General features: G+C 40.0%; 1 protein-coding gene across 3 annotated transcripts in view; it reads left to right on the top strand.

Moving 5' to 3' along the window:
• Positions 1-14,231, top strand: part of NFX1 (nuclear transcription factor, X-box binding 1) — a 101,373-nt gene that overhangs the window by 51,072 nt on the left and 36,070 nt on the right. For all 3 annotated transcript variants that reach the window (XM_053570701.1, XM_053570704.1, XM_053570707.1), the window contains exons 10-11: positions 5,881-5,978; positions 9,434-9,464. In XM_053570701.1, the coding sequence (XP_053426676.1) occupies positions 5,881-5,978; positions 9,434-9,464 (129 nt within the window). The remainder of the gene's footprint in view (positions 1-5,880; positions 5,979-9,433; positions 9,465-14,231) is intronic.

Raw genomic sequence — 14,231 nt, 5'->3', positions numbered from 1 at the left:
TGACAATATCAGAAGTTCTTATGATGAAATTTGAGTGGTACCTTTTCCTTTTCAAAGTATACTTGTGAAAATATACATACATTTGCACAAGTTATCTTCATGATTCAGATATTTTATTATAAATTCTAGACAACTATGATAAGATGCTATTGCGGCGCCTGTGGCTCAAGGAGTAGGGCGCTGGTCCCATATGCCGTAGGTGGTGGGTTCAAACCCAGCCCCAGCCAAAAACCACAAAAAAAAAAATACTCTACCTTAGACTAATTCTGAGAATTTGATAGAGGAGTATTGATAAGATGCTATTCCAGGGAGGGTTATGATTTCTCTTAAGTGCTTATACTATTATGAATACCACATATGTTTTTACTAATCCAGGCTTCAGCAAGTCTTTTTAAAAAGCATTTTCATATAATAGGAACACACTGAAATAACTATGGGTAAGATATTGAGGAATTAAAATTCTGTCAGATGCAGTGACATACACTTTTGTAGTACCAGCTACTTGGGAGGCTGAGGCAGAAAGATTATTTTAGCAGATGAATTTGAGGTATAATGTCACTTCTACCATTTAGACCACTTAAGGACTATCACTCTTTGTAGCTAAGTTTCCCATCTAACTGAGGATAGCAGCTCTTAAACATCATTTTGGATGAAGATTTTTGTAAAATTTACATTCTTTTCTTTAAATGGGTTGGTGGAGATTATTTATTTATTTTTTAGACAGAGTCTCAAGCTGTCACCCAGGGTAGAGTGCTGTGGTGTCATAGATCACAGCAACCTCCAACTCAGGCTCAAGTGATCCTCTTGCCTCAGTTTTTCTATTTTTAGTAGTGATAGGGGTCTTGCTTTTGCTCAGGCTAGTCTCGAACTCATGAACTTAAGCAGTCCACCCACCTCAGCCTCCCAGAGTGCCTGGATTATAGGCGTGAGCCACTGCACCCAGCCTAATCTCTTTCTTATTGACTCGGTCATCATTTTCTTTTTTTTTTGTTTGTTTGTTTTTTTTTTTTTCGGTCATCATTTTCTTGAACCTCACTTACTATATTATAGTGAATACAGAGCTGCCCTCAGGGACTATACGGGTTTCTCAGGCAATTTGTCCCATGCCTGGCTGCCTATCTTTAGTGATTCCTCCTTCTAATTTGTGGCTTTTAATTACTTGGACATAGAAACCAGAAAATGCTTGTTGGAATTAGATATAAAATGATCTGAGTTTCTAAATGAACCTGTCCGACCCTGTCATTGGGGAGTATATGCATGCAAGTTTGCAGTGACTTGGCAACTCTCCTTAATGAGTGAGTGTTCAAAGGCCTTGTATTTAGAATAATGAAAACAGGCAACTGAGACTGAATAGGAAAGGTATTCCTATAAGTAGCCATGCATCTTTTTGGTAATGCTAGATTCTTTAGATTTGGTTTTCATTTTATCAAGAAGATAGATAGATTTCTATTTCTTCTTAATACCTGCAGGAATCAGTAAGAGTACCCTACTTAATCCTTTTTTTTTTTTTTTTTTTCAGTCTGACTTTAAAATCACTTCTGTGGGTGGTGCCTGTGGCTCAAGGAGTAGGGCACCGGCCTCATATGCCAGAGGTGGTGGGTTCAAACCCAACCCCAGCCAAAAACTGCAAAAAAAAAAAAAAGGTGTCTAAAATCACTTACAGAGGAGAAATGCTGTCCTCATTTTAACATATGTTCCAGCTATATTAGGAAAATCAATTGTCCATTAGTTCTACACCTACCAAGAAAATGTATCTATAGTATAGAGATCAAATGACTTCTAAATCAAGGATGATAAAGTTTTTCCCTTTTCCAAATGTACATGGATTCTATAAGAATTTCATATAAAATAACCAAAAATTCTACCTGAGGGGCTTTTAGGTATGCTGTTGGCAATGAGAGAAAAAAAAATGTGAAATGGGTAATACAAGGGGACTTGAGCAAGAAAGGGATAGTAACTATCAGTAATAGACCTTAAGGGGGTACAAAAGCAAGTTAAGGCATTAGATTAGAGGATACTGAGCAAATTTTCTTATTAATTTTTTTTTTTTTAAAGAGATGATGTCTTACTCTGTTACCCAGGCTGGAGTACAACAGTGCAATCTTAGATCACTGCGGACTCAAACTCCTGAGCTCAAGCAATCTTCCTGCCTCAGCCACACCCCTGACGAGCTGGGCCTGCTAGTATTCACCACTGAGCCTAGCTAATTCTTTTATTTTTTTTGTAGGGATAGTATCTCATTATGTGGCCCACACTGGTCTCAAACTGCTAACTTCAAGCAGACCTCCCATCTTAGCCCCCCAGAGTGCTTGTATTACAGGTATGAGCCACTGCACCTGGCCTTTAGCCAACTTTTAATCTTGGGAACCTTTTTCTTTTTGTGAGACAGTCTCAAGCTGTCGTCCTGCTTAGAGTGTCAAGGCGTCACTGCTCACAGCAACCTCAAAATCTTGGGCTTAAGCAATCCTCTTGCCTCAGCCTCTCAAGTAGCTGGGACTACAGGCCCCTGCCACAATGCCCAACTATTTGTTGGTTATAGTTGTCATTGTTGTTTGGCGGGCCCGGACTGGATTCGAACCTGTCAGCTCTGGTGTATGTGGCTGGTACCTTAGCCACTTGAGCCACAGGTGCTGAGCCATCTTGGGACACTTTTAAGAAACAAGGCTGAGTTGGGCTGAGAAGTTCAAAGACAAACCTGTGGCTAGTAGTAACAGAGGTGCTCAAGTTTTTGGACCTAGTTTGTCTGTAGACAGTTTGTTCAGGTCTTTTAGTATCTCACCCGGTGGGAAATTTCTATCTCCAAGATACAGATAGCCTCAGTACAAGAGACTAAGTAGAATTGTACTTTCAGAGTGATAGCATGAGGAGCTCCCTGTGGATCTGCTCCCCAGCACTATAAGCAAAGCTGGGGAAAACTGTAAAAATTAGCCATTTAAAGTCTGGAAAGTGTACTAAGGGCATCCATCAAATGAAGAAATGTTCATTCAAGAAAATCTAGTCGGCTCGGCGCCTGTGGCTCAAGTGGCTAAGGCGCCAGCCACATACGCCTGAGCTGGCGGGTTCGAATCCAGCCTGGGCCCACCAAATAACAATGACGGCTGCAACCAAAAAATAGCCAGGTGTTGTGGCAGGCGCCTGTAGTCCCAGCTACTTGGGAGGCAGAGGCAGGAGAATCGCTTGAGCCCACAAGTTGGAGGTTGCTTTGATCTGTGATGCCATAGCACTCTACCCAGGGTGACAGCTTGAGGCTCTGTCTCAAAAAAAAAAAAAAAAAAGAAAGAAAATGTAGTCAAACTTAGGTAAGCAACAGCAAGAATTTGTGACAATGAGCTACAGTATACACTCACCCTCCTCCCTTTGGCTCAGCTTGACAAAATCTACACTCAGAACATAGAGTAAACATAGAGACCCCGTCTCTACAAACAGCCAGCTATTGTTGTAGGCACCTGCAGTCCCAGGTACTTGGGAGACTGACACAAGAGAATCACTTGAGCCCAATAGTTAGAGGTTGCTGTGAGCCATGATGCCATAGCACTCTACCAAGGGCAACAAAGTGAGACTCTGTCCTTAAAGAAAGAAAAGGCCGGGTACAGTGGCTCACACCTATAATCTTAGCACTCTGGGAGGCTGAGGCAGGTGGATTGCCTGAGCTCAGAGGTTTGAGACCAGCCTGAGCAAGAGCGAGACCCCACCTCTAAAATAGCCAAGCATTGTAAAGGGTGCCTGTAGTCCTGGCTACTTGGGAGGCTGAGGCAAGAGAATCACTTGAGCCCAAGAATTTGAGGTTGCTGTAAGCTATGATGCCACAGTACTCAACCAAGGGCAACTCTGTCTCAGAAAAAAAAAAAGAAAAGAAAAATTTGATAAAGGGGCTCAGCAGTAGATTTGAGCCAGCAGAAGCAATAAGCATGAAAATAGATCAATGGAGATTATGTAATCCAAAAGACAGGGATAAAATAGAATGAAAAAAATGAGCAGTGCCTTAGAGAAATGTGGGACACCTTTGAGTGCACCAGTATACATGTAATGGGAATATGAGAAGGAGAGTAAAAATGAGCAGGAAAATATTTGAAGAGATAATGAAAATGTTACAATTTATTGAAAAATGTTAGTCTACACATCCATGAAACTTAACAAATTCCAAGTACAATAAATGCAAAGAGATCCACAGTCAGACACGTAATAAAAATGGCAAAGGACAAAGACAAGGAGAAAATCTTGAAAGCAGCAAGAAAAAAATGACTCCTCACGTACAAAGGAACCTCTCTAAGATTAACAATAGACTTCTCAGACTTCACATCAGAGACAACGTAGATGGCTCAGCACCCGTAGCACAGTGGTTATGGTGCTGGCTACATGGACTGAGCCTGGTGGGTTCAAACCTGGCCCAGGTTAGGTAAACAACGACAACTGCAACAAAAAAGTAGACAGGGCTTGGTGCCTGCTGCTCAGCTGCTGGGGTGCCAGCCACATACACCAGAGATGGAGGGTTCGAACCCAGCCCAGGCCTGCCAAACAACAACAACTACAACAAAAAAATAGCTGGGCATTGTCGGACGCCTGTAGTCCCAGCTACTTGGGAGGCTGAGGCAAGAGAATCTCTGAAGCCCAAGAGTTTGAGGTTGTGATGCCATGGCACTCTACCAAAGGCAACATAGTGAGACTCTGTCTCGGGAAAAAAAAAAAAAAGAAAAGAAAATTCATTGCTAGCAGGCCAACTTGGATTACAATAAATACTAATAAAGTTTTTCAGGCTAAAAGCAAGTAAATACAAACGGAAATTCAAATCCACAGGACAGAGAGCGCTAGATCAGTAAAAGAATTACACTATGGAAAAATCTTTACTTAATGTGAAAGAAAGTAGTCAAGAAGGATTAGATTAACAACAAAACCATGAGACAGGGTGACACCTGTGGCTCAGTGAGTGGGGCACTGGCCCATATACTGAGGGTGGCAGGTTCAAACCCAGCCCCGGCCAAATTGCAACAAAAAAATAGCCGGGCATTGTGTTGGGCGCCTGTAGTCCCAGCTACTTGGGAGGCTGAGGCAAGAGAATCACCTAAGCCCAGGAGTCGGAGGTTGCTGTGAGCTGTGATGCCACAGCACTCTACTGAGGGCAATAAAGTGAGACTCTGTCACTACAAAAAAAAAAAACCTTGAGATAGATAGAAAACTAAACTAGAATGGCAGGCATAAATCTAACTACATTGCTAATAACAATAAATATGAATGGATTTAAACAGAAGCATATTTTTCAGGCTAGATTAAAAAAAATAAGACCCAAACTATTCTGTCTTCAGGAGATAGATTTTAGAGTCCAAAATATAACGAGGCTAAAAGTTAAAGGATGTAAAAATACGTGGTATTAATATTAGCTATAAGAAAGAGATTCTGGGGTTATCCCAGAGAGCTCCTAGGAACGAGACTTACCCTAAACCTAGTTAAGCAGAGTGATTGCAGGCTGCCCATAGCCAGACATTCACATAGCTTGAGACAACGAAATTATGGATCATGGATTATGATTATTTATGATCCCCAGGTGACGTTCAGAGTCAAGAGCATTTCAGTAAATTCATCCATGGCAACAATTTAAGGAGACTCGAGTCTAACCTAGAGGCTTGGGGCCTAAAGAGTCAGTAGTTCTGTTCTTTGATTTAGGTTAAGCATCATGCACTCCAAAGCATATTCCATTATCTAATGCTGGTCCCTGTCCTTGTCAGAAGGATGGATGAAGGGAAGAAGATTGATGACATCCTTCCCTCAACTCTTGATTCTGGAGTTATAGGAAGTAGAGGTGGAAGACCAATGTGGCTAGTGAATTTAGGAGTATGAAAGTGAATAGTTGCAATTGTCATTCCCAGCTCTTCATTTTTATTAAAGATTTCATTCATACCTGTGAAAAGCTGTGCCATGAAGGAGACTGTGGACCCTGCTCTCGCACATCAGTTATTTCCTGTAGATGCTCTTTCCGAACAAAGGTAAATACTAAACAATGCTAGAGTTGTTGCTATCAATGCCTTTTAAAATGATGACTGTGGGAGAAGAGGAATCAAAATAACCTCAGTTTTATTCCCATCATACTTTGCATGATTCAGTGAATCCAGCCACGGTATACTAACAGCCACAATGGGCCAGTTGTAGTATAGGTCTGGGGGAAAGTGGCAGCACTCAAGGCTCAGAGGCCAATAGAGGGACAAGGCAAATATACCGATAGCTCTACCAAGTACAAGTGTATTAGTAATGGATGCCTGAAAAGAGGAATAATAGCACTGTTGCAAGGAGTCAGCAACTAAGAAGTTAGAGGAAACCCAGACCACCTGACTACCCTCACTTCTGACACCTACTGCAAGAATTTAGACAACTGCTAAATTAGACAAAACAGTCACCTGACCACCCACTCCTGATACTACAAGTTCAATGTTCCCTAAGGCTTGATAATTTGGTGAAAGGACTCACTGAATTCACTGATGGTTATACTCTTGTTTACTGTTCTATTACAAGGAAAAGAATACAGGTTAAATCAGCCAAGGAAAGAAGTATTTGGGGCAAATGCTGAATGTGGCACTTCATTTGTCCTCTCTTGTGGAGTTGAGACAGTGTTACTTTCTCAGTGTCAATGGGTGACAATATGTACACATTGCCAACCAGGAAAGCTCTCTCAAGCCTGGGTGTTCAGAGTTTTTCTCGGGGTTCTATCGTGTAGCTGTGGCTGGCTGCCTATGTAACTGATCTCAGTCTCCAGTAGGTCTGCTGATACTATGTGACCTAAAGCCCCCACCCTAAGACTATCCAGTGTGGCCAGCCTGCTCCTAAATGATACTATTAAATGATCCAGTGATACAAGGCTCCAGGCAAATAATGATGCTGCTATCAGGCATGGCATTCCAGTAGGTTTAGAGCTCAGAAGCCATGTAGAAAGGCTTGGGTAAGGGTAATTCTTCACTGAATAACTGTGTCATCAGTTTCTACTTTCTGCTCTATGTAGCTATGATCAAAATTTGTGTTATAAAAAGGAGCCTCTTACTGTGATGGAGTTAGACTGTAGTGTCCATGCACACGTGTGTAACCAGAAAAGGCATGTTGTAGACTTCCTGTGGTGGTTTTTGGGTGATCTAGCCCATGGAACATACACATACTGAGCATTGATTTGTCCTACTCTTAGACCTACTCTGGTAATTTCAGTGCATATTAACACCTGTCCCAGTAGAGCACAGGCCAGGGTGGAGACAGAGTTCTGAAAAGTTGGTTCTATTAAATACAACTCAAAGTCTGAGCAACAACCAACTTGGAAATGATTCTGAGAATATAGCCATAAATTGGAAGCTAGTTCAGTAGATAAGCTTCAGGATAAAAGGGAGAGAAATGTAAAAGCAGTGCAGTTTATACGTGACAAAAGTTGTGTAAGCATACGTGGGTTTTTTTCCTGCAGTATACACAGGACATGAGGTATTTTGAATGCCAGGTATGCAACCACTTTTTATCTCATAAATACTAGATTAACGATTGAGATATGATTTAGTGATCCTAAATTTAGCAATGCCCACACATGCTCCCTGTGACTTAGAATTACAAGCAGTGTTGGGATGTATAAGCTAGAAATGGCTGCTGTCAGTTTGCTTCTTTCTCTTCAACAGTTCCTATCTCTATTTTTATGCTTTCCTGTTTCTCATACATTCTTTACCCTCAATTCTTCTAATAGTGAACCCCGTGGCAGTGAGTATTTTCTTGAAAAGCTATGTGTAAGTTGAATCTTTTTTTTAGAGAGAGTCTCAGTTTGTCACCCTTGGTAGAGTGCTGTGGTGTCACAGTTCATAGCAACCTCCAGCTTTTGGGCTTAACCAATTGTCTTGCCTCAGCCTCCCAAATAGCTGAGACTACAAGCCCGGCTATTTTTTTGTTGCAGTTTGGCCGGGGCCGGGTTCGAACCCACCTGTGGTTCACTGAGCCACGGGTGCCACCCCCTTCAAACTCTTGGGCTTAAGCAATTCTCTTGCCTCAGCCTCCCAGGTAGCTGGGACTACAGGCACCCGCCAGCTACAACACCCGGCCATTTTTTGTTGCAGTTGCCATTGTTGTTCAGTTGCCCTGGGCTGGGTTCGAACTCGCCACCCTTGGTGTATGTGGCTAGCACCAGTAACCACTGTTCTACGGGCACCAAGCCTAAGTTGAATCTTTACAAGTAAAATTCATATCTGTAATTGACAGAGGAGCTCACTGTCAATACAAATTCTGTTAAATACTTTTAAAAAATTAAAACATCTTCAAAACCTGATACTCATCACCACATTGTTCAACCAGATTTTTCATGAATATGGATTTTTAAAGAAATAGTTTTTGTAAAAGAATGGGCTTTTCCACAGAAAGCACTTTTCTAGATAAATAAAATTTATTCTTAAGCCTTCGAAGGTCATTTTCTTTTCATCACTGTGGTGGGAATCTTTGAGAAATGTGTGCCATATCTTAACTTTATAGATAACCACCCCCATGGTTATGAAATTTCTTCTGTACAATCTAGCATTTGTATTGACAGGAACATTCAGTTTCATGAGTCACTTTTTTGCTTTATGATCTGTAGAGAGCATGTGAAGAGCTATTTCATATCAACAATCCTAGGCAACTTATCTTTTATCTAAAACATATTATTTTCTAGCCAAAAACCTTCTATTTTTTATACCTGTTCACATGTACTATCAACTCTAGTAGCTGCTTTTTTTCTTTTTTCAGGATCATTTTTACTAAGAAGGAATGTTTTTATCATTTTTCCAGTTTTTGAACATATGGCAACCTGTAAATGACATTAAAGCCAAAATCAGATACAGATGCTAGGCAGCCACCTGGGCTCATTCTAACCCAAGTGGCTGACTCGCTTTCCACACACCAGCCTCACTGCACGTGTCATTCAGGATCATGTCTCAGCAAAATTGTATGTGATAGGTCTTTGGGACACTAAATTGAAACTACAGTAATGAAACTTTGGAGGCCAAAACAAAGTTCTCTTCTCTGTGGTTTGATGGTATTGTCAGAGGTGCTCTTGAGTGTGTAGAACCTTTTGCCCCTACATTAAATGACCAGATTTTTACCTCTTTACTATTCTTACATGTGCTTTTTATGGCTTTTTCTGTTTGTACACATATTAGGCGATTACTACTCTTTGCTTTGCATTAAACAGCCCGTTTCCATTCAGATTTTATAATTCCTAATCTGCTTTGACCAGACCACAGAGATTGTTAGAATTGTTTTTGCATGAAAAGTCTGTAAACCTAGAGTCTTCACCTTAATCCAGGGAACGAGCTAGCTCCAGGCATGCAAAGTTGATGAGGACAGAGGAAATACAGGATGTTTGGGATATATGTTTTACATTTAGTGTTATACTGTAGTTGTATTGTTTTAATTATTCCTAAAGTAGTTAGAGTTTCTTTTTCTTTTTCCATAGGAACTTCCATGTACCAGTCTCAAAAGTGAAGGTATGATTGGGAAGGGGCATGAGGGAAATTTCTGGGATGAGGGTAATCTATATCTTGATAGAGGATTGGTTTATGTAACTGTCAAAATTCAACAAAGATATGCTTTAGATTTATGCATTTCACTGTATAACTTTTACCTACAAAGGGGGAAAAAAAAAACCCTAAATCAAATTCTAGATAATGAAGTGCTGAAAATTTTAAGCTAAGTGTGCTCACATCTACAGCTTTCTTTGAAATGCATTTAAAAATAAGGTAGATTGATAAGATGGATAAAAGAATGAATAGATATATTTAAAAAGTATGTTATACTCTAGGTAGTGGGTACATGGGTGTTCTCTGTAAAATTGTTTCAATTTTTTTATCTGTTTTGAATTTTTTATAAATTGTTGAGAAAGTGGGGAGTAAAGGTAAATGACCCCTAATGAAGCAAACTTTTGATGCACTGGCTCTGATGTTTGTTCCCCTTAAGGATTGACAGGACTGCTGGATACCTGGAGCAGGGACATAGCAGCAGCCTTGAGGCATAGAATATTATCTCTTCCTTAGGCCTGGATCCTGATTTCCCACACTCTTTTGGTTCCATCCTAATTTTGATAACCATCACATAATCTTGTTTAAGCCATTAAAAACTTTTTTAGAAAAGTGATAGAAGCTAGCACTCTGGGAGGCTGAGGCAAGTGGATTGCCTGAGCTCACAGGTTCGAGACCAGCCTGAGCCAGAGCAAGACCCCATCGCCCCAAGAAACCTAGAATATACATATAAGAAGCTCCAACAACTGGCCCTATTTTGCCCATTTTTAATCAGATTATTTGATTTATTTCCTGTTGAGTTGTTGGAGCTCTTTATATGTATATTCTATTTTAATCCCTTGTCAAATGTGTAGTTTGAAGATATTTCCATTCTGTGGGTTGTCTCTTCCCTTTGTTGATTGTTTTCTTTGCTGTGCAAAAGCTTTATATGATCCAGTTTGATCCAGTTATCCAATTTTGCTTGAGTTTCATGTGCTTTGGGGTATTATTCAAGAAATCATTTTCCCCAGACAAATGTCCTAGAACATTTCCCCAGTGTTTTCTTTTAGTAATTTCGTAGTTTTAGGTCTTAGATTTAAGTCTTCAATTCATTTGATTTTAATATATGGGAAGAGATAGGACTCTAGTTTCATTTTTCTGTATATGGATATCCATTTTTCCTAGCAGCATTTATTGAAGAAACTGTCCTTTCCCCAACATTATGTTCTTGGCACCTTTGTCAAAAATGAGTTCACTATCAATGTGCGTCAGATAATACAATTCCTCCAGTTTTGTCCTTTTTGTTCAAGGTGGCTTTGGCTATTCTGGGTCTTTTGTGATTCCATGTAAGTTTTAAAATTATTTTTGCTCTTTCTGTGAAGAATGTTGATAACATTTTGATGTGGATTACATTGAATCGGTAGATTGCTTTGGGAAGTAAGGATATTTTAACAATATTGATTGTTCCAATCCACAACATAGAGTATCTTTCCTCTTTTTTTAATGTCCTCTTCAGTTTTTTTCATTAATGTTTTGTAGTTTTTATTGGTAGAGACTTTTCACTTTGGTTAAGTTTAGGCCTAGCTATTTGTTTGTATTTGTCGTTATTGTAAATGGGATTACTTTCTTGATTTCTTCTTGATTTCTTGCAATCGTTTACTGTTGACATAGAAATGCTACTGATTTTTGTATGTTGATTTTTTTTCCTGCAACTTTACTGAATTTGTTTATCAGTTCTGGTAAGACTCAGTGGAGTCTTAAGGTTTCTGTCTAGAAATAAGATCATATCCTTGCAAACAAGAATAATTTGGATTCCTTTCCAGTTTGAATGCCCTTTATTTCTTTCTCTTATCTGATTGCTGTAGCTAGAATTTCCAGCGTTGTGTTTAATAACAGCAGTGAAAGTGGGCATCCTTATCTCATTCCAGATCTTAGAAAAGTTTTCCGTTTTTCCCCATTCAGTATAATAGGTATTTTCCTTCTATACCTACTTTTATGAGTTTTTATCATGAAGAGGTGTTGCATTTTATAAAGTGCTTTTTCAACATCAATTGAAATGATCATATGATTTTGTCCTTTGTTCTATTGATGTGATGTGTCACATTGATTTGTGTATGTTGAACCATCCTTGCATCCCCAGGATGAATCCCATTTGATCATGGTGAATAATCTTTTTAATGTGTTCTTGAATTTCATTTGCTAGTATTTTGTTGAGGATTTTTGCATCTATATTCACCAGAAATTTGACCTTTAGTTTCTTTTTTTATTGTCTCTTTCTCTGGTTTTGGTATCAGGGTGATAATGGCCTTCTAGAGTGAGTTTGGGAGTATTCCCCTTTCCTTGATCTTTTGGAGTAGTTTAAGTAGGATTGGTATTAGTTCTTTAAATGTTTATTCAGCAGTGAAGCCATCGGATTTTGGGCTTTTCTTTGATGGGAGACTTTTTCTTTTTTTTTTTTTTCAAGTAGCAATTCTAGTTTAATATTTTTTTTTTTTTTTTTTTTGTAGAGACAGAGTCTCACTTTATGGCCCTCAGTAGAGTGCCGTGGCCTCACACAGCTCACAGCAACCTCCAACTCCTGGGCTTAAGCGATTCTCTTGCCTCAGCCTCCCGAGTAGCTGGGACTACAGGCGCCCGCCACAACGCCCGGCTATTTTTTGGTTGCAGTTCAGCCGGGGCCGGGTTTGAACCCGCCACCCTCGGTATATGGGGCCGGCGCCTTACCGACTGAGCCACAGGCGCCGCCCTCTAGTTTAATATTGTTATTTGTATTTTAATACCCTCTCTAAGTATCTCTTCTTTTTTTTTTTAATATTTATTTATTTTTATTAAACCATAGCTGTGTACATTAGTATGATCGTGGGGCACCATACACTTGGTTCATAGATCGTTTGACACATTTTCATCACATTAGTTAACATAGCTTTTGTAGCATTTTCTTAGTTATTTTGCTAAGACCTTTACATTCCACATTTACTAGGATTCACATATACCCTTGTAAGATTCACCACAGGTGTAATCCCATTAATCCCCCTCCTTCCCCCTCCCTCCCGGGAGACTTTTTCTTATTGATTCTATCTCATTACTTGTTATTGATCTATTCAAATTTTTTTTATTTCTTCCTGGTTTAACCTTGGCAGGTTGTATATATGTGTTAAGGAATTTATTCATTTCTGCAAGGTTTTCCTATTTATTGCCATATAGTTTCTTATAGTAGTCTCTAATGATCGTTTGAATTTTTACAATATCAATTGTAATGTCTCTTTTTTCATGTATGATTTTATTTATTTGGGTCTTCTCTTTTTTTAGCCTAGCTAAAGGTTTGTCAGTTTTGTTTATTTTTTTAAAAAACCAACTTAAGGGCTTGGCGCCTGTGGCTCAAGCGGATAAGGCGCCAACCACATGCATACACCTGAGCTGGTGGGTTTGAATCCAGCCCAGGCATGCCAAACAACAATGACGACTGCAACCAAAAAATAGCCAGGCATTGTGGCGGGCGCCTGTGGTCCCGGCTACTTGGGAAGTGGAGGCAATAGAATCACTTGAGCCCAGGAGTTGGAGGTTGCTGTGAGTTATGATGCCATGGCACTCTACCCAGGGCCACAGCTTGAGGCTCTGTCTCAAAAAAGAAAAAAAAACAACTTAAGTTTTTCATTGATCTTTTGTGTTATTTTTTGGTTTCAATTTCATTTATTTCTGCTCTGTTTTTTTATTATTTGTTTTCTTCTACTAATTTTGGGATTGATTTGCTCTTGTTTTTCTAGTTCTTTCAGATGTGTTAGATTGTTTATTTGAAGTTTTTCTACTTTTTTTTTAGAGACAGTGTCTCACTTTGTTACCCTCGGTAGAGTGCTGTGGCATCACAGCTCACAGCAGCCTCCGGCTCTGGGACTTAGGCGATTCTCTTGACTCAGCCTCCAGAGTAGCTGGCCTGCCATAATGCCTGGCTATTTTTTGTTGCATTTGGGCCAGGGCTGGGTTCAAACCTGCCACCCTCAGAATATGGGGCCAGCACCCTACCCACTGAGCCACAGGCACCGCCCTTCTTTTTTTTTTTTTATTGTTGGGGATTCATCAAGGGTACAAGAAACCAGGTTACACTGATTGCATTTGTTAGGTAAAGTCCCTTTTACAATTGTGTCTTGCCTCCAGAAGGTGTGTCACACACTGAAACCCCACCCCCCTCTCCTTCCCTCTCTCTGCTCTTCCTTTCCCCTACTCCCCTCTCTCCTCTATCTACTCCCCCTTCCCACACACACCCCCACCGGGTATCAGGTCATTAATTGTCCTCATATCAAAATCGTATACATAGGATTCAAGCTTCTCCATTCTTGTGATGCTTTACTAAGAAAAATGTGTTCCACTTCCATTCAGGTTAATACAAAGGATGTAAAGGCTCTATCATTTTTAATGGCTGAATAGTATTCCATGGTGTACATATCCACAGCTTGTTAATCCATTCCTAGGTTGGTGGGCATTTAGGCTGTTTCCACATTTTAGCGATTGTAAATTGAGCTGCGATCAACGGTCTAGTACAAGTGTCCTTATGATAAAAGGATTTTTTCCTTCTGGGTAGATGCCCAGTAATGGGATTGCAGAATCAAATGGGAGGTCTAGCTTGAGTTCTCTGAGGTTTCTCCATACTTCCTTCCAAAAAGGTTGTATTAGTTTGCAGTCCCACCAGCAGTGTAAAAGTGTTCCATTCTCTCCATATCCATGCCAGCATCTGCATTTTTGAGATTTTGTGATGTGGGCCAT

This window comes from Nycticebus coucang, chromosome 2, assembly GCF_027406575.1.
Source record: "Nycticebus coucang isolate mNycCou1 chromosome 2, mNycCou1.pri, whole genome shotgun sequence".
NCBI classification, from domain to species: Eukaryota; Metazoa; Chordata; class Mammalia; order Primates; family Lorisidae; genus Nycticebus; species Nycticebus coucang.
This window is presented reverse-complemented; position numbering and strand designations above follow the sequence as displayed.